General features: G+C 43.5%; 1 protein-coding gene across 1 annotated transcript; it reads left to right on the forward strand.

Annotated features, from left to right (window-relative positions):
- The first annotated feature begins 1,116 nt into the window (after window positions 1-1,116).
- On the forward strand, window positions 1,117-24,336 carry LRIG2 (leucine rich repeats and immunoglobulin like domains 2). The gene is made up of 18 exons (XM_058819239.1): window positions 1,117-1,340; window positions 5,639-5,710; window positions 6,191-6,265; window positions 6,755-6,889; window positions 7,413-7,556; window positions 7,687-7,830; window positions 8,596-8,739; window positions 8,964-9,107; window positions 11,255-11,335; window positions 12,152-12,223; window positions 12,363-12,431; window positions 13,914-14,077; window positions 15,312-15,632; window positions 16,703-16,984; window positions 18,211-18,660; window positions 19,122-19,271; window positions 20,158-20,439; window positions 21,336-24,336. The coding sequence occupies exons 1-18, from the start codon at window positions 1,117-1,119 to the stop codon at window positions 21,560-21,562; spliced, it is 3,180 nt and encodes a 1,059-aa protein (XP_058675222.1). The 3' UTR covers window positions 21,563-24,336.
- The last annotated feature ends 715 nt before the right edge of the window (window positions 24,337-25,051 follow it).

The raw sequence follows: 25,051 nt of genomic DNA on the forward strand, positions 1-25,051 counted from the left end.
TCCCTAAGAGGAGGGTGTAGCCAGGAGTCAGGCTCTGCTTCCAGGGAATGAATGACAGGACAAGAAGAAATGGCCTCAAGAGGTGCCAGGGGAGGTTTAGATGGGACATTAGGAAGAATTTCTTCAAAGAAAAGGTGATTAGACATGTAACAGGCCACTCAAAGAGTCACCATCCATGGAGGTGTTTCAGGAACAACTGGATGTGTCACTTAGTGCCATGATCTTGTTGACAAGGTGGTATTCAGTCACAAATTGGACTCGATCTTGGAGGTTCTTTTCCAACCTAAAGGATTCTGTGACCTTGGCCAACCTGGAGGCCGTGGCCATGGCAGTGGGATATGGGAGCAGCCTGAGACCCCCGTTAGGACGTAAATGGCATGGAGGGGCTGCAGAGGGCACACAGTACTGGGCACACAGCCGGTGGTTTGGTCTGTGCCCAGGTGCTGTAGCCAGGCTGGGCACTGGCGATGGCCATTTCTGGCCATGCTGGTGTGATCCAGGTGGGGCCCTGCAGGTCTGTGTGCCCTCGTGGTGGCTGTGGGAGTGCAGACTCAGGCCATGGTGCCAGTGGAGCCGCATAGCTTTGGGGACACCTGAGCACAGGTGCGCTGCAGCCACAGCCCGGGGAGAGCATGACACCCTCGTGGGGACACAGAACGGGTCCGCTTGGAAGGAACAGCAGTGGGTCATCTGAGCCCTTCGTGCAGACCCCGACACCCACCGAAGGACAAGCTGGCGGTGCAAATGGACGAAGCAGAGCCACCGAGAGCGCCCACCCGCCCCGCCTCAGGCCGCCTCAGGCGGCACCAGGCCCCACCCCTACGCTGCCAAGCGGAAGTCTTGGTGGGAGGGGCTTGCGGTGGCACCGCCCCCTCTGTGCCTGCGGGCCGCGGGGCCGCCCGGGCTGCCGGCCGTATCGCCGCGCATGCGTACCACGCCCCGAGAGATCAGTCGGGGGCGCTGGGCGGGGCTTGAGGTGGCTCCTCGCTTCCCTGGCCCCGCCCAGCCCGGCAAATCAGCCGGGAGGCAGCGAAGGGCGGAGCTTGTGCTGGCTCTGCCTTTCGGCGCTTGCGCGTTGCTGTAGCTCCGGGCGGGGCGGCGCGGCCGGGCCGGGGGATGCGGGGAGCGGGGCCGGCCGTGCGGGCCGCCCGCGGGCCGCCGCTGCCGCCGGCGCTGCTTCTGCTAGCGGCGGCAGCGCTGTGTGCGCGAGTGGCCGTCGCTGAGCCCTGCGCCGCGCCTTGCTCGTGCCGCCGCGGCCTGCTGGACTGCAGCCGGCAGCGCCTGCCCAGCGGGCCGGGCCCACGGAGGATTCCGCCGTTGCCCGCCGGCACCACGGGGCTGTGAGTGAGCGCGGGGGACTGCGGGGCTGGACGGGCGGTGGGCTGTGCGCAGGTCTCGGCCTGGCGGGGGTGCGGGCCCGGGGCCCGGCGGCGGGGGCGGTGCGAGGCTCGGGCTGAAGGGCCGGCAGGGCTCGGGGCTCGGTGTCCTTATCTCGCTCTGTAACTCCTGTCAGGAGGGTGCAGCCAGCTGGGGATCGGGTTCTCTTGCCAGGTAACAAGCGGTAAGACAAGAGGACATAGTCTTCAGCTGTGCCTGGAGAGGTTCGGGTTCGACATCTGGAGGAATTTCTTCACAGAAAGGATGATTAGGCATTGGAAGGGGCTGCCTAGGGAGGTGGCGGTGTTCAAGGAACGACTGGACGTGGCACTCAGTGCCGTGGTGTGATTGACAGGGTGCTGTTTGGTCATAGGTTGCACTCAGTGATCTTGGAGATGTTTTCCAACCTAATAGATTCTGTGGTTTTGTCCGCGGGATGTTCCCACGGAGCCCGGAGGGCTGCGGGCGGAGCACCCGGCAGTGGTGCCCCAGGGTGGCAGGCAGCTCTGCAGGTGGGGTCTCACCTGAGCGGGGCAGAATCGCCCCCTCCTTTGCTGCTCATGCTTGGGGATCAGCCCAGGACTCGTGGGGGGGAAGGTGTTCTGGGCTGCAGATGCACGTGTCTGTTGAACTTCTCATCCACCAACATCACCAAGTCCTCCTCAGAGCTGCTCTTTATCCATTCTGTGTCTATCCTCTGTTGTGGCTTTCAGGATTTTGGCAAATGAAGCATGGGTGATGTTTTTTCTTCACTAGTACTACTCTAGAAATTCTGTATCTAAATAATGTATACCAGCTGTTTAAAATTAATAAAAGCCTAATTTTCCTCACATAATTAAGTCCCTGATGTGCTTCTCTCTATTAGTTCTGTGATACCATTTCAACTGGCGCTGAGGACTAAAAATTCTTCATTTTCCTAATTCTCAAATTACTTGCAGGTGGTGCTTTCAGTGTGTGTGTGCAGGTTGGTTTTATTTTTCACCTTTTGTTTTTATTGAAGCCAGCAGAACAGAACTTGATTTTCATGATGGAAGTACTCAGGAAACTAACTTCATTTTGCCTCTGAAGTTATATATGTTTTATGGCTAACCTGGTAGGTGATGAAAAGTGTTGTGAAGTTTGGGAGTTATGAATTTTTTTTTGGTATGTCTGCCTCTTAACATTAGTTTCTTTGGAGTAAGGAATGCCAGCCCTGTGTGTAGGAGCAGAGAGAAGCACAATGCTGGTGGTCACTGCCTCTAGTCCCATAGTGGCAGGTGTGTTTATACATCCTGGTAACCAGACAGCCGATGAATAGAAGTAGTTCAGGTATCAGTTGATTAGTTCAGCAAGTTCTGTTCCCAGGAGATGTTTTGGGTGAGCTCAACTGGCTGCCTGCATTCTGCATCAACACCTCTGCAGTGCCACAGTATGCTTAGCTTGGCTGAATTAGGATCATTCTTCATCATCCATAATCACTTTGGTATGTGTGTTCTGTTTTATTTACTTAAGTGATGAGTACCACTTAAGCTGAAAATGAATGTTTAGATGATGTTATATACAATACCAGATGAGTCTCTAAAATACAAATTTTGCATGTTTGCTCTGTATTCTGCACAGCGTGGGCCTCCCAGTTACAAAGGCTGCTTAAAGGATGGGTTCTTTGGTTTTGGCTTTTCCAGAACAAGGGAATGGCATCTGGTTCTCCAGAATAGCAGGAATCTTAGCTGTGTGATTGAATCATCTCTAAACACAGAAAATCATCCAGTGTATTTAATTCTGTTTTTTGTGATCAGTTGGTCTGTTTGAAAAAGAAAAGCATTAGTAACAAAATGTAGATATAAATAATGTCAGAATCACTTTAAATATCAACTCTACCCAACTTCTTGAAAGAGGACTTATTGTAATGAAAACTTTGTTGTAGTCCAAATCTGAGTAATAGAAAAATACTTCCCGTGCTTTCTGAATTAAAATCTTAATTTCTAACTCGTTATTTCGACAGTAGGTTTCTGGGGGTGATAACTGGATGTTAGCACATCCTCATCACCTTGGCCGCATTGCCAAGTATTTAGGAGGGATTTGGAGGAATTCAGTGTCCTGAATAATTTTAATTTTTGGTCAGTCCTGAAGTAGTCAGGCAGGTGGACTTGGAAGGTTGTTGTAGGTTCCCTACCCAGCTAACATATTCTATTATAGTCTTCCTGAAAGCCTTAGAAAAATAAAGTTTCAGTTTTCCATGTGTATTAATCTTGCTTCCAAGATGTATGTCAGTGCCCGCTAGCTGTGCCTGACATACAGGTTGGTCTGGCTCAGAACCCCGTGGCCTGGTTTTGCTCATTAGTGGAGTATCTGCACACCTTGAGGGGTGCAGCGTTATCTTCCATGTCCATTGTCTCCTTCCTCCATCTGTCGTGCACTGGTTCTTTGGAAACAGCATGGTTTAGTACTTCCTGCTCTGGTTAAACACTCTGTTCCAAGATTAGACTGCCAGCACTGGCTGGGTGCCTGCATGTTTGAAAAATTCAGGAAATTCTGCTGCTGGGATTTGGGATCATATTTCCCTCCACCTGTCTGTGCCAGGCTCCTGTGGATGCCCAGAGGCTGGGGCTGAGCAGGGTTCAGGGGAATGTGGGCAGCTGGAGAGAGTGTCTTGAGCATTCAGCCCCCTGAGGTGGGAAGCCTCCTCAGAAGCAGCTCATGCTTGGTTGTTTTTGTGTTTTTCCTAGTGTTTAGGGCTGGCTTAATTACCACATATACTGAGGAAGCAGAGCTGCAGAATAGTTCTGCGACTGGCTGCAGTTTTCTTTCCAGGTTCTCTTGAGTCTTTCTTTTCCAATTGTTTCCAAATCCACACTGCTCTATCTGTATAACTTGCATCTTGGTGTAATTAAAAGAATACATTAAGAACTGCCTGACTTGCCATGACACCCAGGATTTTAATAATTAAGCAGAATCTTTACACTGAACCTGAGTGAAAGTTAACAACTGTAACTATACTGTAGTCTGTCAATTTTCAGTCCATGTTGTCTTTTAGTAGGTTGTGATCTTACAGATCAACAATAATCTGCCAGAGCTCAGGGAGTGTTTGTACAATGCTCTTAGGCATGCGGTGGAATTTTGAGGTTGACCTGTTCTGGACCAGGAACTGGACTTAATGATTTTTGCAGGATCAAGTTTGGCTCTTGGTGTATTTGGAGTCAAGCACAGGCCCAAAGCTATTGCAGGAACAGAGGAATGTGTGGATGCTGTGGCTTGTCCAAACATGGTTGTCAATGGAAATATTTTGAATTATACTAATTTGCATTTTAATATTCATTTTAACAGATAGATAGAGTTTTGGTTGCAAAGTGTGATTTTTGTCTCTTGTGTCAGCATAGCTGCTGCCTGCCTGATACACAATGATTCAGGCTCTTGGCATGAGCTTTCAGAGATTGACCTCTGTGCTGGACTTGTACCAGCAAAATGTCACATAGATGGGTTTGTTTCACCTTTTGGACTGACATCTGCCTGTGTTTTCTGGTGTGGTTGGGACCAGGTTTCCATCACAAACCTGATTTTTTTTGGTCCATCATGACTAGAGGCAGCCTGTGCTCAGAAATGGATGCATCTGTCGCATTTATGCACCAAGTCCAAGGCAAAAGTAAGATACTCTGTAAAGTTACAGCAATGGGAATAGCACCAACACCCAATGTGAGCATTAAAGCTGGATTTAATGACTCTTGCCCATTGAAAGAGTCCAGCTCCTGCATTTGATTCTAATAGGTAAAACCAGCTGGTGCTAAAGCATCTGTTTGTAATATTCCCAGCGTCAGGGTTCTCTTTACTTCAGCTTGTTTGGGAATTCTGTGTATATTGTTCCTTTAAAATAAGCCTGCCTTGGTTAGTCAGCATCTTTGGAAAGCTGAGAAAATGGAAGCGGTTCAATAACGGGTGTTTTGTAAGAAATTACTGTCATGTCCCTGCAAAGTTTTTCTTTCTTGTAGTGGACAAGTGTTGTTAATAAAGCTCTGGATTAAAGCCAGAATTCTCTGGTCAAGTACAATGTTCCTATCAAGAAGATTTAACTAAAGTTTTTTTTATTCAAATAGAGAAACAGAACTGTGTAGACTTTTAATTGTGAGTGATCACTAAAACAAGCTCTTTTCTTTAGTGAAGGAGCAACCGTATAAAATACATAAATGCAGTTTCAAACTTGAGATTGCATAATGTATACATGTTTTGGGTTTGTTGAGCTTTTTATTATTATTCCAGGAACTAAATAACTTTTTTCTCTGTTCTCTAGGGATCTAAGTCATAATCATTTATTATCATCCAACTGGAGCATTGATTTGTCTGTCCCTACACTCCAAGAAGTGTAAGTTGTTTTTTATGAGGATAAAGTCTAAAGTTATCCTTTCTAATTAGAATGTTTTATTGCATGTCAAGATACGTGGTCTGTCTTGCAGAAATATTCAGTGCAAGTTAATTAAAAATTGATGCTCCATATTGGCAGCACATTTTATGTATAAAACTATTGTGTTGTGAGCAGAAACCTTTCTCATGAAGGAGCAGAAGACCAGTGTTTTTAAAGAGCAATAAGGAGTATTTGTTTTGGCTATAGCTGATTTTAAATGAAAGAGAAGTAATAGTATCCATGAAAATGAGAAAAGCTAACATGTTTCACTGTTCAAATTGTTAGTATTTAAGCTCTTGAGGAATCTTTTTTGTCAACTACTAAGTATTGTTAATACAGTAAAATTTTTAAATGCATTGATATGAATTATTTCTGTATACAGAAGGATTTTTCTCCTCTTTGAAGTGTCTTTGATGTAATTTTTTTTTCCCTCTATTTAAGGAAAATGAATTACAATGAGCTAAGTGAAATTCCATATTTTGGAGAAACAACTTCCAATATAACTCTTCTTTCATTGTAAGTAATAGCTCATCTGCCTTTTTGTTGTTTGACAAATGGGAGAACCATGTTAGAGTTCTGCTATCAAATTGTAGGCAAACATCTTTTTCTTGAAATACTGCTCACATGAAGAGCATCAGGGAATATGTAAGCACTCTTTAAAGAAATACAAATCAGTTGGACAATCAAGTCACCCTAAATTACCAATAAAATTCAGTCAGCCAAGGCAGGCAGCTTTAAACAGGTGGGATTCAGTCCAGGAACTTCCCACAGGACCAGCTCATCTATCGGCCTCAGCATTTGAATCTGTTCATATGTCATGGTGGCAAATAGCTCTTGGATTTGCAGTATCTCTTTAGGAATTAACACTTTTGTAAGCATGTTGTGCATGTCCCATTCATGAAGCTCAGTAGTACAGTTGATATACAGAGCCCTCTTGCTGTTTCAGCTGTGCATCCAGAAGGATGAGATATTGTGATAATCCTATTTATTGCTGATCTTTTTCAGGGTGCACAATACCATTCCAGAAATAAATGCTGAGCAACTCCAGGTCTACCTTTCATTGGAAAATCTAGATCTTAGTTCTAATCTTATCTCAGAAATCAAAGCCTCTTCCTTTCCACGAATGCAACTGAAGTACCTGTAAGTATGAGTGATCTTCTGTCTCTGGGATTCCTGGCTCCACAATGATAGTGTTGGAGACCTCATTTACTCTTAAATTAGTGTCTTAAAGTCAACATCCTTATACAGCTTTGAGCTGATAGCAGTGCTTAATGGAGCTACAGATGTCCTTGAAATAAAATAGTTTTCATACCAATCTGTATTGTATTTTCCCAAGTAACACAGAAAACAGCAATTGCTGTTTTCAGAATGCAGGTACATAAGCCATCAGGGACAGGGAATAATTTCTGCCCTGTTTGAGTAGATCACTGTGGACGTTGTGTTAACCACTTCTAGCTGAAACATGGACGTGCTGTAAAAATCAGCTCCTCACACCTATTCCTTTGGGAAAAAGGCTTTAGCTTGGTGATTCAGATTTCTCATGTGATTTAGCAAGGGTCTTGGGTTCTCTTAATCAGTGGTTGCTCTGAGGTGCTTGTGCCATTGTGTTCATCAAATTTTCTGTGTTCTGAAAGGCCTCCTTCCTTCTTCCTTTCTTCCTTAGGAACCTGAGTAACAACAGAATAACTACTCTAGAAGCAGGTTGCCTTGATAACTTATCTAGCTCACTAATGGTGATAAAACTGAACAGAAATAGGATTAGTATGATTCCACCAAAGATCTTCAGATTGCCTCATGTGCAGTTTCTGTAAGTAACAGTCTTGAAAACATCCAAACAACATTTACAGCTGAGCTGTTAATCTCAGCATGTTCTTGACTTTCACACAGTGATGCTTGTTGCAAGGTGTCTTAATATTTGACTGTCATCTTTATGAAAGGGAACTGAAAAGGAACCGGATTAAAATAGTGGAAAGTCTTACATTCCAAGGATTGGAATCCTTAAAATCCTTGAAAATGCAGCGCAATGGGATTAGCAGATTAATGGATGGAGCATTCTTTGGCCTGGGTAATATAGAGGAATTGTGAGTATGCCTAGTTGTGGAGTTTTACAGCATAAAGAAAATGGCTCTTGGGGTTGTGTCCTGTATGGTTCCCCTTATATCAAGGCTGTGCTGAGATATTGACAAAATCATAGGAAAGTAGTTCTCCCATTATTTTTGTCATGTCTGGTTGCTTCAGAAGTGGTAAGATACATTTCCCCGTTCCTGGGGAAGTGTTTGAGGCCAGGCAGAGTAGGGCTGAATAGGTTGAATAGAGCAACCTGGTCTAGTGGAAGGTGTCCCTGCCCATGGCAGGGAGCTGGAATTAGAAGATCTTTGAGGTCCCTTCCAACACAAACTAGTCTTGTGATTCCTTTATATTGGTCCTCTTTCCAGCTTCTTCCTACATGCTGATCAAGAATGTTTGCCTCTGTAGTTGCTTTTTGCTGGTTTTTATTTGCAGTCTCCATAACATGGGGTTGTTCTTTCCACTGTGACTTTGACAGTGTGACAGTGTGAAGGGTATATGATGTGATGTTAGCAGAAGACTTCTTTTTTAAGAAACTATTTTTGAGAATAGAGATTATAGTTTTGTTTCTGCCACCCGTCCCTGGTGTTTAATTACTCAGTTCTTCATATACTTTAGTCACTTTTTAAAAATTCAACAGGATTGAAAGAATCATGCATTTTGTGTTGTCTGAGGCTTAAAGTTAATAAATAATTTTGACATCCATAAGGTGAAATTTTGTAAGTAGATGTTTCATTGGTTATCTATTTGGCAAATGTTTTTTCCATCTAATTCATTAGAGAACTGGAACATAATAACTTAACAGAAGTAAACAAGGGCTGGCTGTATGGGCTGCGGACATTGCAACAACTCTATGTTAGCCAGAATGCCATCACCAGGATCAGCCCAGATGCATGGGAATTCTGCCAAAGACTTGCTGAGCTGTAAGTCCTGGGCTACTATTCATTGGGGATTTTTGAAATGTTGCAGTTATTGATTGGCAAGAATTAATTACTGAAGGAAGTACTCAATTTCCTTGCTAGGCCCATGGTGATGATTTATTTTAATTATAAGTATTCTGTTGGAGAAATTAGAACACAATAGTTAATCAAGTCAGATAGTATCTTAATAATTGCATGCCTTTAAAGTGTGTATTGAATGTTTTCAGAGACTTGTCATACAATCAGCTCACTCGCCTCAAAGAATCTGCCTTTGTGGGACTTGGTTTATTGGAGAAGTTAAACCTGGGTGACAATCGCATTAGTCACATTGCTGATGGTGTCTTTAGAGGTCTGACAAATCTTCAAACCTTGTAAGTACAGAAAACTTCAAACAGAAGTTTCAGTTTAATGCAATTTTAGTTTAAGTGGAGCTTTTGGAAGTAGAGACAATGGATATTGCACTGTAGGAGCCTGAGATCGTTGTTGGTGCTGTCCTGCCTGCAGGTGTGGAAGGGCTGATAATCTTTTGGCTTGCCAAGATGACAGAATTCCAGCCCAGCTAAAACAAGCCAACTGCTCAATTGCAGAGGTAGTAAGAAACAATGACTTGGTGACCTTGGGTGCTCAGATGTGTGTCCTGTGGCTTCTGAGAGGTGTGGGTGCCTTGTGTTTCCAGTTGTGGAGCAAATAGCCTGGAGCTCTTTATTCTAGAGGGTTTCCTTAGGTTTGGAACCTCAGAAACCAAGGACTGAACCTTTCTGTGTTGTAGAAGGTGTGGTTTAGCCCATCTTGCTCATGTTCTGACCTCACAAACGTAACAGGGGGTGTAAAGTTGCTTCTTGCTGTTTAAGGCACAGCTTTGCACTTGCCAGGACTTTTTCTGGCAGATCTTGGATATTTCTGAAGAGATTCAGTCCTGTCCCAAGTAGATCTGAACAGCTGTAATTATCTTAAACAACAGTACTTGAGAAAGGAGTGAAAATTTATAACCCCTCTGTCACTTCATTAAATAAATGCTTAAATAAGCAAATTCACCAGAGAGATTCATGTAAGCAGTTGTACTCTGATAACCTTAATACAACCTTTTAATGAAATAATTAAACCTAATTTCTTAGATTTAGAGTAGCATGAAAAAGAACAAGAGCAGATTAATTAGTAAGTTGTCCTGGGCTCTCAGGGGTGTCAACAGTGAGGGCCTGGCCCTTTGCTTTGGGACTGGAATGTGCATGATGGAGAGCAAGGGTGATTAACAAGGCTCCAAGCATTAGTGCCCAGCCAGGCATGAGGAGCCAACTCCTCTTTCACACAATGAGGGGTTTTCTTTTGGGCTGCTCACTCATTTTGCTGAGTGGTCTGAGTAGTGAAGTGTAAAAATACTTCAAAAAATGAGAGATACCGTGTGGTTTTAGTTCAGTTGTTGGTTGAGTGCTGGTTGTTTGGTACTACAGCTGGTGTATGTATTTCTCTGTGTGGTTTTAGCAGGACTTCTATATTTCAGAGAAAGAAAAGTTAAGAAAATCGTTGTTACCACTGATGATATCCTGGAGGTTGATCCCAGTCTCTTCCACAATAGTGTTCTACACAGTTTACAGTCTCACATAATGGGAAAGTAGATACTTCATTTTCCCCTCATTAGCACAGGGAAAGAGGTGCTTATATCAGTGGTATATACAGTTCCCTGTGTATGTAGCTAGATTTGTGTCAGTTGACTTGTTTGGAAGCTTCATCTAGCTGTTTGCAGAATATCAGGTAAAACACAGGGCAGACTATTTTTTATCAGCATGATTTCCTTTAAACACACTCCTCTCTATGCATGGTGGTATCAAAACAGCTGCTTTTGGCTCAGTCCATGCCATTCAGGCTAAAAATGCAAGTGAATTTATTTAATCTTCTTTCTGAAGAGCATTTAATCCTCTCCAAACTGTATTGCTCTATTGCTTTTGCTGTTCAGACCTTCCTTCTCCACTAGGAGCTGAAGTGCTATGCTGAGGTCAGTCAGAAATACCATTAGCTGATAACAAGATTTGTGAGCAGAATATCAACTTCATCTTGAAAAAGCCACCAAGGTGTGCCTGGCAGGCCTACACTGTAGCCTGGGTGTAATTACTTAATGGGCTAATGCTGGTATAAGCCTGTTACTTGTGAAGGTTAATGCTGCTGGTGTATTGGTTAATTCCCTTACATGAACCAACTTGCTTCAAGAGCCTCTCCCAGCTCCTGGCATATAGTCCATCACATGAAAAGTACTGGTCAGACTGGGGCTTTCCTTAAATGCCACATCAAGAAGTTCTGCTGTGGAATTTGTTTGTGGTGCTTACTGCAGCACTTATCATGAAGTTTTCCCTTTTGCCCCTCTGAAGTGAGAAATTCATTTCCTGACAAGTTTAGTTTTGTAAAAGATTTGAGACCTTGCAGGTGTGCCAGAGCCCCATACCTGGCCTGTCTTCCCCAGCTCACCACTAGCCCTGGTTAGAATGATGTTCCAAGTCTTCTTTCTGAGAAATGTCTTCTCCTGCAGGGACTTGCGGAACAATGAGATCTCCTGGGCCATAGAAGATGCAAATGAAGCTTTTGTGGGACTCAGCAGGCTGGATAAACTGTATGTATTACAAATTAGGGGAGCAACAGCATTTCCCAGGCATGCAGACAGGGAGAGTGCAAAATATTAAGTAATTGTCAGTCAATGACGTAAGGTGGAAAGCCTTTGTCACAGTGTTTCCACTTGTGTGTAACAACCACTCGATGTAGTCCTGGGTTCCTTGTTCAGGGGCATTAGATCTATGTAGCACTGCATTTCCTTACAGCACTAATTTGATGAGATGAAGCATAAGTATTTGACTGCATTTATTATTGAATACCTCACTCCCTCTGTGTGATGATTGTCATTTTGTTTCTTTGGTTTGGGTAGAAGTTACTACTTATCAAAAAAACAACCCCCAAAATACAAAGTATTTTTGAGCAAATTTGAAACACTATTGCATTAACAAACTGCTTGATACTTAGACTGTGCACTTTTCATCCAGTGCCGCGGTGTTTTCTGGGAAGCTCCATCCTGTGTAGTTACAAACTTTGTTTATAACAGATAGCCTGGTGTGAGGGTGCGGTCAGGAAGTTGTGTGGTGGTAGCAGGTTGGTATTGTTATTGCTCCATTCCCAAGTTCTACTTATTGCTCTTTCATCCTCCTGACTTAAATTATTTTCTGACACATTTCTGATCCAAATCTCTAAGTTGAAAATAGAAAAGAAGCCCTGTTCTCAGGAAAAATAGTTGAGCCTTTAAGCTAAAAAGAATAGTATTTAGTCCTGTATCTCAGCTACAATTAGAAAAAAAAATGTAGTTAAGCATCATAGGGTATTTCTTTTGGGTCTTGTTTCTTATTAACATTCAGACTGGTTTCTGGGCCTTTATTTTCAGAATCTTGCAGGGAAACCAAATTAAGTCAATTACCAAAAAAGCATTCTCTGGTCTCGAAGGACTTAAACATCTGTAAGTATTTTAATTTGTAGAACTCCTAATTATTTGTCAACTTTAGTCTTGTGTTCTTTGTGAGAATTTCAAGTATTTAACTGAAGGCAGCATATGAAATCACACTGACTCCTCATTGTACTCTTTGCTTAACTTACAGAGATTTAAGCAACAATGCAATAATGTCCATCCAAGAAAATGCCTTTGCCCAGGCTCAGCTGAAGGAGTTGTAAGTTCACAGCAATTATTTAGAGATTGTTTACAAGCCCTGCATTGGAAAGAATTCTTCAGCCATTGTAGGGTTGTTTGAAGTTCTCTGAAGTGTGCCTGCTTTCATTGTGAAATATTTGCAGCAATGCTGGTAAAATATCAACTCAAAGTTGGTAGGAGAATATTTAGATTTAAGGTTTGATAAAATCTTCAACTGCATTTCCTTATTTGCAATTAGGAGGAGTTAACTTTTTCTTGCAGTACTGAACCATTAAGCTTTTCCTGTCCTGATTTTGCAGCAGGCTCAGTACTGCATGTAGACAGTGAACAAAACAAATAATTCATCAGGAATCTCTCAGGGGCATTAGCAAATCCTGTGTTTTTCTTCCTATTTTTGGGGGCTAGGGAAAGGCTTTAAAATTCACAGCTAGACAAGATTTTCTACGTGCTCAGCAGATGCTTAAGCTGATAGGGTCTCTTGTGGTCTTCAGACATCTGAAGTAGTATAATATGAAATGACCTTCACACCCCAGACTAATACTACTGTATTGCAGTCCTTTCTGTGAGATAAAGTCTCTGACTGTTGTAATCTGGTCTAAAACTGTTTGCTGCTCCATTAGTTAACCTTGGCCAGATGGACTTAGTCTGCAAGATCTGCTGCTGTGAGGAGACTATTTCAGGTATTAAAGTTGCCTCCTCTGATGTATTTTAAAAGCGATGAGTCATTGATATGTGCAGGCAAAGAGCAGGATGGAATCCTGGCTTGTTTGGTGCCTCTTTTCTCCCATGACTGGCTGCATCTTAGGATAGATCACTTCTTATTAAATGCTAGACTGTCGCAAGTCAGTCAAACTCATATTTGGAGTATGGCAAATAAAACTCAGCCCCCATGTCTTGAAGTCAGTTCAGAGGTGGCGTCTGGCTCTCCAGCGAATGAGTAATAATACTTGGGAAACTTTGAAAGCAGATGGTAGGAAAGAAGAGACCCACCAATTGCTTTCTGTTGGTAGGTTTTCTGTGGAGCAGAGAAAATGAGCTGCAGTTGATATCTATATGAAACAAATCACTTTTGGCCTTAAATATTTATCAGCTGGCATTTAAAATGAGAATTGAGGCTTTTGCTCATTTCATAATGGCAGTTGTGTTTAGTTTGAAACATGAAGCTGCGCTGCAATGTTATGTTCTTTAAATTGCTTTAAAGAGGAATGAGATAATTGTAAAGACAGGCTTAGTGGTTTTGGGATTGTTTTTTTAGGAGTTGAAACTCTGAGTTTATATTCTCCAGGATTAAAATGAAATGTTAGGTTTTAATGATGATATAGAGAGACTGATTCTAGCATAAATACCCAAGATTTTATAATAAATACCTGCAAGTATAAAATAATACTGTAAATATGATATGTCTGTATGTGTACGCTTTAAGTTGCTTTGCTATGTGAAATCACATGTATGCATGTGAAATAAACTTCACTCACCCTTTTGTTTTGCCCTGTTTCTGCAGAGTGTTGAACACAAGCAGTTTGCTTTGTGATTGCCAGTTGAAATGGCTGCCCCAGTGGCTGAGTGAGAACCATTTGCTGCAGGCTGTCAGTGTCAGCTGTGCTCACCCTGAGTGGTTGGCAGGACAAAGCCTTCTCAGTGTGGATCCTGATGACTTTGTTTGTGGTTTGTATTTTTAGTGATTTTTGATATAAAAGCGCAGTAACACAAGTCATGTAGCTGAAATCAGGCTGTAGTTCTGGGAAGGTACTTGGTCCTGGCCATAGTGCCCATGTACATCCCTGAGTCTGCTGTAAGTTTGGGGTTTAATTCTGTATCTCTTTGCTCTGTTTTGTGGTGCTTGAGCACTGAAGTTAACCCAAAGGAGTAGTGCTGTTGGGCATTGTTTTTTATTTAGCTTACTAGTAAGAAAGGATTATGCTTTCATTCTCCCTGCTTATGACTACCTTTAGCTTTGTAAGGTCTGTTTGACATTTTCTTCCTGCTTCTTGCCCGTACCAGCAGAATATTGCAGAATCATAAAATAGTTTGAGTTGGAAGGGACCTTAAAATCATCCAGTTCCAACCCCTGCCATAGACAGGGACACCTTCCTTGAGAACAGGTTGCACCAAGCCCTGCTCAACCTGGCATGAGCTCTTCCAGGAATGGGACAGCCACAGCTCTGGGCAAAAATTAGAGTAGCTCAGGCTCTGGCACATTTTCTGGTGTTCCATAACTGTGATGTTTATGGTGGTCTGAAACTCTTTGCCCAGAGTCTGCGTGAAGCCTGTGGCAGGCCTGATGTTTCCTTTTCCTGGTGAGCAAATTTATAACAGTTATTTGTGTATGTGCAATTCTTTCATTGCTTTGGTGGCAAAGGCTACAATAGTAATCATGTAGGTCATGCACCCACTTCTCCACTCCAGTACCACCACAGTGGCATCTGACAGAGCTCTGCATGTGCCTGTGGGAGTGTCTTGGCTGAATTTATGGATATGGAAATAATTTTCATCAAGTGGGATGAGTTAGTGGAGTTCCAGCTTGTTATGCTTTGTGCTTGTAGAACTTCAAGGCTCTTCAGGGTACTTAAACTATCTGAAAGTAAGTCTCAGTCCTTCATAAAATGGTCTGGCTCTTCAGCAGGATTTTTGAGTGTGATTTAGATATAGCAAGTTTCAGAAGTTGGACAAAAGGCAGGGCTGCTCAGCACCACATTTCTACACTGATTGTTTTCAATGCTGATTCTTCTGCCTCCTTCACAGCTTGATTCCCAGCTCAAAATAGCTGAATTTGTGCCCCTCAAGTAGGACATCTGTTCCCAAAGTTTTGGTTTTGTTTGCATTCTTTTGAGTGAGTTTTTTTGCAATGTTAATTCAAGTTTAAGAGGAAAGTAGCTGATCTTTGTGCTTTTCTTTTCAGATAATTTCCCTAAACCGCAGATAAGAGTGCACCCAGAGACCACGGTGGCCCTGCGAGGCACAAATGTGACCCTGATGTGCACTGCTGTGAGCAGCAGTGACTCGCCCATGGTCACGGCCTGGCGCAAAGACAGCGAGGTCCTCTATGATGCTGACGTTGAGAACTTTGCCAGGTACCAGCAGCAAAGTGGGGAGGTGCTGGAATACACCACTGTCCTGCACCTCTTCAATGTGAATTTCACTGATGAAGGGAAATACCAGTGCATTGTCACCAATCACTTTGGCTCCAATTATTCCAATAAAGCCAAGCTGACTGTCAATGGTAAGTGATAATGGTAAAAAAGGAGAAACACTCTGAACCCAAAACTCCATTTAGGTAGCTACAAGTCTATTTTTCACTAAAGCTGGCCCAAAATACTCTTGCAAATATCAATGGGATTTAGATGTATCACACATAATTTTATAAAGCTGGAAAGAAGTGATTTTTTTTTTTTGTGGATGAAAAGCCTCTGTTCACTTTTTTGACAGTGACATTTATCTTCCATATGTTATTAGAACACAATTAGTTGTTCATTTTGTTAATGGGAGGTGGAATTCTTTAAACTAAAAGCTCCCTCTACTGTCTCCTCAGAACTCAGCACCTTTCCCACATGTTTGTAAAACTGGGGAAGACTCATCAGAAAATAAGTGGTAAAAACTCTGAAAAGTCAAAAGTGAAGTATTTTTTTTTTTTTTTATTTTTAGCCATCATGATTGTCTTCTTACCTCCCTTCCCTCAAAATAAATAATGTTCACATCAGTCAGCAGACCACTGGTCCCCACAGTACCTCAGAGCAGAGGTGATGAGATGGAAGCTTGCCTTCCCTGTTAGCAGAGAAGAAAAATGTGACAAAGACTTTTCCCTTTATTCTTTCCATGAGAAATCATCTTCTTCCCTTCATCATCTTAGAGGAACTTAATGGCTTTAAACTGAAATAGAGTATGTTTGCATTGGATATTAGGAAGAAATTTCTCCCTGTGAGGTTGGCACAGGCTGCCCAGAGCAGCTGTGGGTGCCCCATCCCTATAAGTGTTCAATGCCAGGCTGGACAGATCTTGGAGCAAGCTGGGAGAGTGGAAGGTGTCCTTGCCCTTGGGCATGTATTGTCTTAAGGAGCTCTTCCAAATCAAAGCATTCTGTGGTTCTATGAGCACTGTAGGTACTGCATTTAAATTTTGGGAGAAAGACTCTTAAAAATAACCACTGAAAATTTGTGCAGTTCTTCAGAAGAATCCGTTGCTCTCTCTTATGGAGTGTTTCAGATACGTTTTCAAATTTCCTCTCTACTGTGGAGCTTTTGCTGCATTTTACCTGACAATGAAAATGCTGAATTGATGTCCCCTTTGTTCCAGAGCTCCCTTCTTTCCTGAAAACTCCCATGGATCTCACTATCCGCACCGGGGCCATGGCCCGCCTGGAGTGTGCTGCTGAGGGCCACCCACCCCCACAGATCTCCTGGCAGAAAGATGGTGGCACAGACTTCCCTGCTGCAAGAGAGAGGAGGATGCATGTCATGCCTGAGGATGATGTGTTCTTCATTGCAAATGTGAAGATGGAGGACATGGGGATCTACAGCTGCATGGCCCAGAATGTCGCAGGGGGACTGTCAGCCAATGCTACCCTGACTGTGCTGGGTAAGTGTGACTGGCCTGTACTGGCAGATGGATCCCTGCACATCTGCGGTGGAAGTGTAGCTTAGCTATAAGTAGCAAGTTGAAATGGTGGAAAATGAAGTTAAAATACATGGAGCAGCACTTGGTGTGATGTTTACACAGTGAAGCTTTAGAACCTGAGTTGCAGAGCTGCCTGGTGGAGTTGGAGTTAGTGTGATCTTTGCAGGGAGCTGAGGGGCATATCTTAGTCCAGCAGTGTAGATCAGGAAAGTAATTTGTGTCGCCTTATAGCAAATTTTGTCAGAGGTAACAAACTTGCCACAAAGAAGACCAATGGGATCTTGGGATGCATGAGAAAGAGCATTGCCAGTAGGTCAGCGAGGTGATCCTGCCCCTCTGCTCAGCCCTAGTGAGGCACATCTGGAGTGCTGTGTCCAGTTCTGAGCTCCTCAGGACAAGAAGGATTCAGAGTCCCTGGAGCAAGTCCAGCAGAGGCTGCAGAGATGATGAAGGGACTGGAGCATCACTCTTAGAAGGAAATGGTGATTGGTTGGACTTGATAATCCTAGAGGCCTTTTCAAACCTAAATGATTTCATGATTCTGTGAAAGGCTTATGGAACTGGGCTTGTTCAACCTTGAGAAAAGATGGCTGAAAGGAGCCCTCATCAATGTGTGTCCATGTCTGCAGGGAGGGGTCAGAGGATGGACCTGGCTCTGCTTGGTGCTGCTCAGCAATGGGACAAGAGGCCATGGGCAGAAACTGTTGCACAGCAAGCTCTGCATGAATGTGAGGAAGAACTTCTTTACTGTGCAGGAACAGGCTGCCCAGAGTGGAGTCTCCCTCACTGGAGATGTTCCTGGATGCAATCCTGTCCCGTGTACTCTGGGATAACCCTGCTTGAGCGGGGAGGTAGAACCAGATGACCCACTATGGTCCCTTCCAAGCTGACCCATCCTGTGAACTATGCTGAGTAATAATGGAAGGTCAGTTCCTTCCAGACTCTTAACATTATGGCCAAATTTAGAATTGGAGTGGCACAGGTTTCCCAAAGCAACTGCAGCTGCCCCATCCCAGGAAGTGCTCGAGATGCTTGGGTGGGGCTTGGAGCAACTTGGTCTAGTGGAAGGTGTCCCTGTCTATGGCAGGGGATGGGACAGGATGATTTTTGAGTTTCCTTCCAACCCAAACCATAATAGTTTTCCATGATTCTTGGAAGTTATCTTACAATTTCACTTTTTGTCCCAGAAACTCCTTCCTTCATGAGGCCCCTGGAGGACAGGACAGTGACCCGAGGTGAAACTGCCGTCCTGCAGTGCATAGCTGGTGGCAGTCCTGCCCCTCGCCTCAACTGGACCAAGGACGATGGTCCCTTGACAGTCACCGAGCGGCATTTCTTCGCTGCAGCAAATCAGCTCCTCATCATTGTGGATGCAGGACTGGAGGATGCTGGGAAGTACACATGCATCATGTCCAACACACTAGGCACTGAGCGTGGCCATATTTACCTAAATGTCCTGGCTTCCCCCAACTGTGATTCTTCCCAGAGTGCCATTGTCCATGAAGAGGATGGCTGGACAACAGTAGGGATTGTGATTATCGTTGTTGTGTGTTGTGTGGTGGGAACATCCTTGGTGTGGGTTATCGTCATCTACCACATGAGGAGAAAGAATGAGGACTACAGCATCACTAACACGGGTTAAGTGTCAAATCAACAGTCTCTGGTCCTGTTTTTAGTGCAAAACACTTGATATTTCTGGGTTATTTACAAATGGATAAGATTAAAGAACTGAAGATTTCCTTCTAAAATCCCTTCAGGGTTTTGCTCAAATTCCTCAATTTTAGTTCTTTTAAATACCAGAAGCGTGCTAATTCTATTCCTTATACACCAGGTTGCCCTACATTGAGGGAAAACAGTAAAGTTTGGAAGTAGATATTTGAAGAAATTTAGAAATGTTTTCAGGGCCTGGAATAATAGGTGGAAAGTATCTTTCTGGCCCTGTCAACTTTGAACTGGCTGTGTAATTATTGAGGTAGAAAAATGATACCTACATGCAAGTTGAAATTCTGGATATTCTTGTTAATGTGGGGAATAGTGGTGGTAATACCTTGAAATCTTTACACTGTTTAATGTTGCCAATGTTAATTCTGCCTTGCAGAGGAGATGAACCTACCTGCTGACATTCCCAGCTACCTGTCCTCCCAAGGAACACTGTCTGAGCCTCAGGAAGGCTACAGTAGCTTGGAGGCAGGGAGCCATCAGCAGCTGATGCCTCCAGCTGGCAGCTACATGCACAAAGGGACAGATGGTAAGCAGAGGCCTCAGGTGTGTTGCCAGTGCCTCATCAGGATGCCAGTGCACAGTCTCATCCTCACAGCTTAAGTGTCAAGATAGATCTTTATCCTGTTTCTTTCCTTTGGCATCTCAAGAGCCCAGGCAGAAGAGGTGGAAAATAGATTTTGCTTGGAAGATGACTAGCTGTGACTCCTATCCTTGGTATAAGGTTGGCTGATTGGATTGTTTTAAGGTTGGCTGTCTAGTTACAGTTATAACTAAAGGGTCTGCACTATTTCCCTACCTTGTTTGGACAATTTTCTGGATGTTCGTTTCATTGAGCTTACAGAGATGCCTTCTTTGTCATCAAAATGCTGAGGACTCATCACTCGTTATATAGGCTGGCTTGAAAATTGATCCTCAGTGTAAATTTTTCACACCCATCCATGGTCCCTCCAGCCCAGTCCCACTGCACTAGAGTCTGTATGAGGAAGGAGTTGAGAAGCAGCTCGTCTAAGTGACCGGTTTATCATCAGCTTTGATGTGTGTGGGCATGCAGGGGCAAGCCAGGTCCAAGCTGGATGTGGGCAGGTATCCCAGTTTAATCCCTAGGCTGTTTCACCCTGGTGCCCAAGCTGACTGCACCTGCATTGAACTTTTTTGCCCATGAAATAGGGGAACATGTCTATAGTTCCCCTGGTCAGCTTCATAAGGGGACTGCGGTGGAGAATTTGGATGGGGGAACCTGAGCGATTTCTCATATGACCTCTCGAGCCAAGTACTCTGTTACTCCCTTAACTGTAAAAAGACCCTTCAATCTGTGCTGCTATAATAAATGCTTATACCAGGACATAAAGGTTGTGGAAATCTGGCATCCTCATCCTTTTGAGAGTATTTTATTTTTCCATTGTGTTCATCAGGTGGTGCAGCACCATTAGTGATCTGCTCAGATTGTTATGACAATGCCAACATCTACTCCCGGACGCGAGAGTACTGTCCCTATGCCTTCATCACTGAGGAGGACCCCCTGGATCAAGCCCTTCCAAATCTCATGGTGCAGATGCCCAAGGAAACGTACACAGCACACACCCAGAATGAAACCAATGCTCTGGGTAATCTCTTAGCAGACAGAGATGTGCCTGTCTTCCTTGCCAACCATGACAAAAAAAGTGATAAGAAAATCTCTTCCCAGCAGATTATTGGTGAGTGTCCACTTTTCCTTTTGTTGCTTTGTATTCCTTAATAACTTTGGCTTTCGTTATGCTGCCCTTCACTATTGACAAACAGCTTCAAATGCCAGTAGTTTGTGGAATAACTCACACGTTAAACCACTTGTTCTCCAAATGCCCATGTTTCATCAGCGAGCAACAGCTTGCATCCAGTACCTGAGATTGAAGAGGGTGATGTTAAAAAGATAGAATTTCTTAATTTGCACGTTTAAGTTTGTGAATGTGAGCCTTTGCTTATACTTCAGGGACATGTATTAACCAAAAGTTGGAGCTTCACATAAGAAATTCAAATAGCCTTTCTGTTTGAGCTGGCCTGAAGTTCAAAGAACTCCCTAAATTGGTTATTTTTCTGTTGACTTTCTTCCAGATCACCTTTTTAAAAATTCGCACTGAAGCTCTGTGTGTTCCTGGTTACTGTAAGAGATTGCTGGAAAAGGAGAGAATCTAGTAAAATATACTTTCAAAAGCAGAGAAAATAATCTCAGAAGGATTGTAATTGCTGAGTCACAGAGCTCAAATCTTTTTAAAATCTCAGTGTGATTGATCTCTGCTCTTTATGAGCAGTGACAGCACCTGAGGAACAGCTGGAGCTGTCAGGAATGGTTTGGATTGGGTATCAGGAAAAGGTCCTTCCTCCAGTGGGTGGTTGGGCACTGCCCAGGTTCCCCAGGGAATGGTCATGGCCCCAAAGCTGCCCAGAGCTCAAAGAATGTTTGGACAATGCTCTTCTGGCACAGGGTGGCATTTGTTGGGGTGTCTGTGCAGGGCCAGGAGGTGGACTCCATGATCCTTGAGGGTCCCTTCCAACTTAGGATATTCCTTGATTCTATGAACTTGCTTCTGTTTATCTTCTAATTTTTCTCCTTCAGAGCCTTTCCAGGTTCCTCTCTGGGGAGGCAGCAAAGACCTGGCTTGCTCTCACCCGCAGTTCCTGCACCATCCGTTGGCCCATGAGGCCCCACAGCCACTCCGGAGCGACAGTATTGCCAACAGTGGCCGGGACCAGGCATCACCCAGGCCCTGCCACAGGCTGCGGGAGGAGAGGTTTGACTTTAACAGGACACGGAACATTCATGACCACAGTGAAACCACATAAAACACTCGCAAAGCCTTGAAAACAAATCCACATTTTGACTGACTGTATTTACTACCTCAGTACTAACCCCAAGGCCAAAGATGCTTGTATATGTGTCTGCAAGTACTAAAGAGTCAGACTCTCTTGGAGGAGATGGCACATGCCCTTTTTTCTGCAATTTTTCCATTGGAAATGGGAATGTGCACCAGAGAACACATGGAAAATTAGTTCTATCTGCAAAAATAACATTAAAACATGGATTGTGTGATGCTGAAAGCAGTCTTTGTGGTGGTGCATGTTTTGGAAAGCTCTGAAGAACGTGTGTAGCTATTTCAGTGTTTTGTCTTCTTGGAAACAAACCATCAGGGCCTCCTCATGGAATTCCCCCGGAACTGTAAGTGTAAAACTCTTGGCCAGCTTTTCCTTCCTTAGACTGTTGGCAGGTGTCTGTTGCCAGTCTGAATTTGGGACTTGTTTTCTTCTATGAATAATGGACTCTAGTTGTAAATAAACTCGCATTTATAAATATTTTGTATACACTAAGCATATAAATGTGTTGACTGTAATGTAAATTATTTTTTATTATGCCAAAGTATGTATCATACTGTTAGTCTTGACAGCTGCTTATCAAGCCATATGGGGAGCTTGGGGGGACTGAAAGCTTGTTTGTGAGGGAATAGAGCTGTCTTTATTTTGAAAAGTGCATTTACTTATAGATATGTGGTAGAACTGTGATATTGATGAATTTCATTGTTGCCTACAACTGTGTGCCTGGCTGCTAGCTGATTCATTTCATGATAGTAGCAGAATTTCAAGGTGTATCTAAGCTTTTATCTATAAAAAAACCCTTTGTATTGTATCTGCTGAGAGGGTCTCCAGCTGACTGTTCAGTGAACTTTTTTCCTAGCTGACAGTTAAGTGAACTTAAAAAGAATGTGGTGATAAAAAGCATGAGGTAAATTGAGAGAGCACTTGATGAATACTTATTTTTTCTGCATAGCCAAAGGCATATGGAATTTAAAACACTGATCCTTTTCTGTTGTAAAATATCAGGCTACATTGTTGAACTAATAGTTCCCTTAAATCTTGGTGTGGTCAAAATATTTAAATATTTGACAGGTGAGAAATGATACAATGCAGGGAACCCCTCACTACTGAAAGATCTTGCTGACACAGGGGAAGCTCAGACTCCATAGTTTCAGTGAGATGTGCCTGAGAAAATAAGGATGACAAATGACATTATAAAGGCTTCCTGGAAAGTTGTTCTTTTTGGGGGAAAATGCCCCTTTTTGTAGAAGGTGTTAAAAGACTCCTTAGGGATGGGTTTTCAGCAGGTACATTGTGCTCTGTGGTCACACCTTTAGAGTGAGGTGCTTACTCCCTGGTCACTACTGTCTGCTTTGGAGCTATAGGATTTGCACCCAAATAAAACCATCTGTGTGATATTTTTATAAAGAAACCCCTTTTTGGCCCAGTTCAGTTGTAGGTGTGTGAGAATTCCCATTGATCCATTCCTGGACTGAAAGGTTTGCAACTCAATTGTTAGGTCTAGTCATGCAGAATCACAGCAGAATTTAGAGACTGAAGTATTTGAGTAAATGAGTGGAGAAACACTGGGATTAATGATGCTTTTCCTATGGCTCTTTGGACAGGAGTAATAGTCAAAACCTTGCAAATGAGTAAATATTTTTAAGGCCTCTTCCCATGCTCTCAAAGCCAGCATGACTGCTTTGGGTAGACAGCAGCTTTAGTGGGGAGGGGATGCAATTGTCCTTGACCTTTGGGTAAAATAGAGAGAAACACAGGTGTGTAAATTTTGGGATTCTGACAGGTGAAGTCTTTAAAAAAAAAAAAAATTATCAGTTTGTTTCTTTCTGGTTTTTTTTCCTCCAGACTTTTCCTTCCCAGGCAGCATTTAAGGCACGGTGCTTATTCTGAATCCAAAGTGCTCCCTGCTGCAGGGACCCAGCACTGTCAGTTTAAATCCAGATGAAAATGGTCGTGCCATGAAACTATAGCAGCAGCAAAGCCTTATCATTGTGGGCTGCTCTCTCAGCCCGTAGTCACTCAGGCTACTGGGACAAGGTGCTGCTGGCATTTGTGATTCCCAGCAGTGGGAAAACTACGTCCCTGCTGCTGCTCTCTCATCGCCATTTGGCAAATGCTTATTCCTGTTTCTTTCATTCCTCTCTCGCTTTGTAGGAGCTGAGCTCACACATCTGTCACAGTGCAGCTGGCATCATCCAGACCCTGAGAGTACTTGGGGTACAACTCCCTGGAGCAAGAGAATTCACTTTAGGTAGGTGAGACCTGCTTGTCCTGGGTCAGGGCTTTAAAATCACTACTGTCTATACCAGGACTATGCTGGCTGTCAGAGAGTGCAGCTAAAGCTGCTCTGATTTCTGTGAGAGATTGGCCTATAAAAGCTGAATCCTGAATTAAGGCATTTACATCCTTCCATGAGCATTTAAAGTCCATAAGCTGGTTGTAAATAGCTGATGCTTGTAAGTAGGTGACACTTTTCTGCACTGTGGAAAAACTTCTTTGGTAGACTTGGAGGAGAAAGTCATGTGTGTCTTGTTTCCCCTTTGCAGAGGGACAGAGTGGCCTTTCTTTTTTCAGTAAAAACAAGCAATTGCCTCAATCAATGCCAAAGCACTACCGGTACAGGAATTGAGGGGGATCAGAAGCAGCAAGAGCAAAGCTGCTTCTGTTCCCTCTTGCTATTTCCTATTGTCTATTTATATTTTTTTCACAGCAGAATGTATATTTTGTATAGCATATGTAATATATGTTTGTCCATTGTAATATATGTCCAAACAATAAAATGCTGTATACATTGAGCATTCAGTGTGACTCTGTTAGTTTGCAAATTGAATAATTATATTTTGTCCTATGGTATTTAATTTTCATAGGGGGTAAAAATAGAGTTAACTTTGCCAACTGGACGTGGTTCTGGGACTCTGAGATTTGGACAAGGTGACCTCTGGAGGGTGTTCGCATCTCAACCATTCTGTGATTCTGTGATTGTCATTTCAGTTTTCCTGCAGGAAGTACCTGTACCCTTTTTGGAAAATGAAGGAGGGATGGTTCTTCCGCGGTAGTGTTAACTCTGTGCCAGGAGCCTTGCAGATCACTGTGCTCCCCCACTTTTCTCCTGCTTTTCCAATGCTGCCCTCCTGCACTTTGGATCCTCTGCAAAGATGATTTTCTTTCTAGCAATGAACTGTCAGCACAAGTTGGTGGGAGCATCTCCCACGTGCCAGCTGCAGGAGGTGCTGCTAGCCTAATCCCTCCTGAAAACCAGCATGAGCTTTTTATTCCTTTGAATAACTCCCTCTCTCTCTCCCTGCATTCTTCTGCTGGTTCATGTTCTGATAATCACCTTTGTTTTCCTGTGCTCTGTCCTGTGTTCTTCACTCTTGTACCTGTTCCCAGATCTTCGCACCAACTAGCTTTTCCCAGGTTAACTTGAGCTCCTGCAGCTACTTCGTCCCCGACTCCTGCTGA

Source organism: Ammospiza caudacuta, chromosome 24 (assembly GCF_027887145.1).
Source record: "Ammospiza caudacuta isolate bAmmCau1 chromosome 24, bAmmCau1.pri, whole genome shotgun sequence".
Classification (NCBI taxonomy): domain Eukaryota; kingdom Metazoa; phylum Chordata; class Aves; order Passeriformes; family Passerellidae; genus Ammospiza; species Ammospiza caudacuta.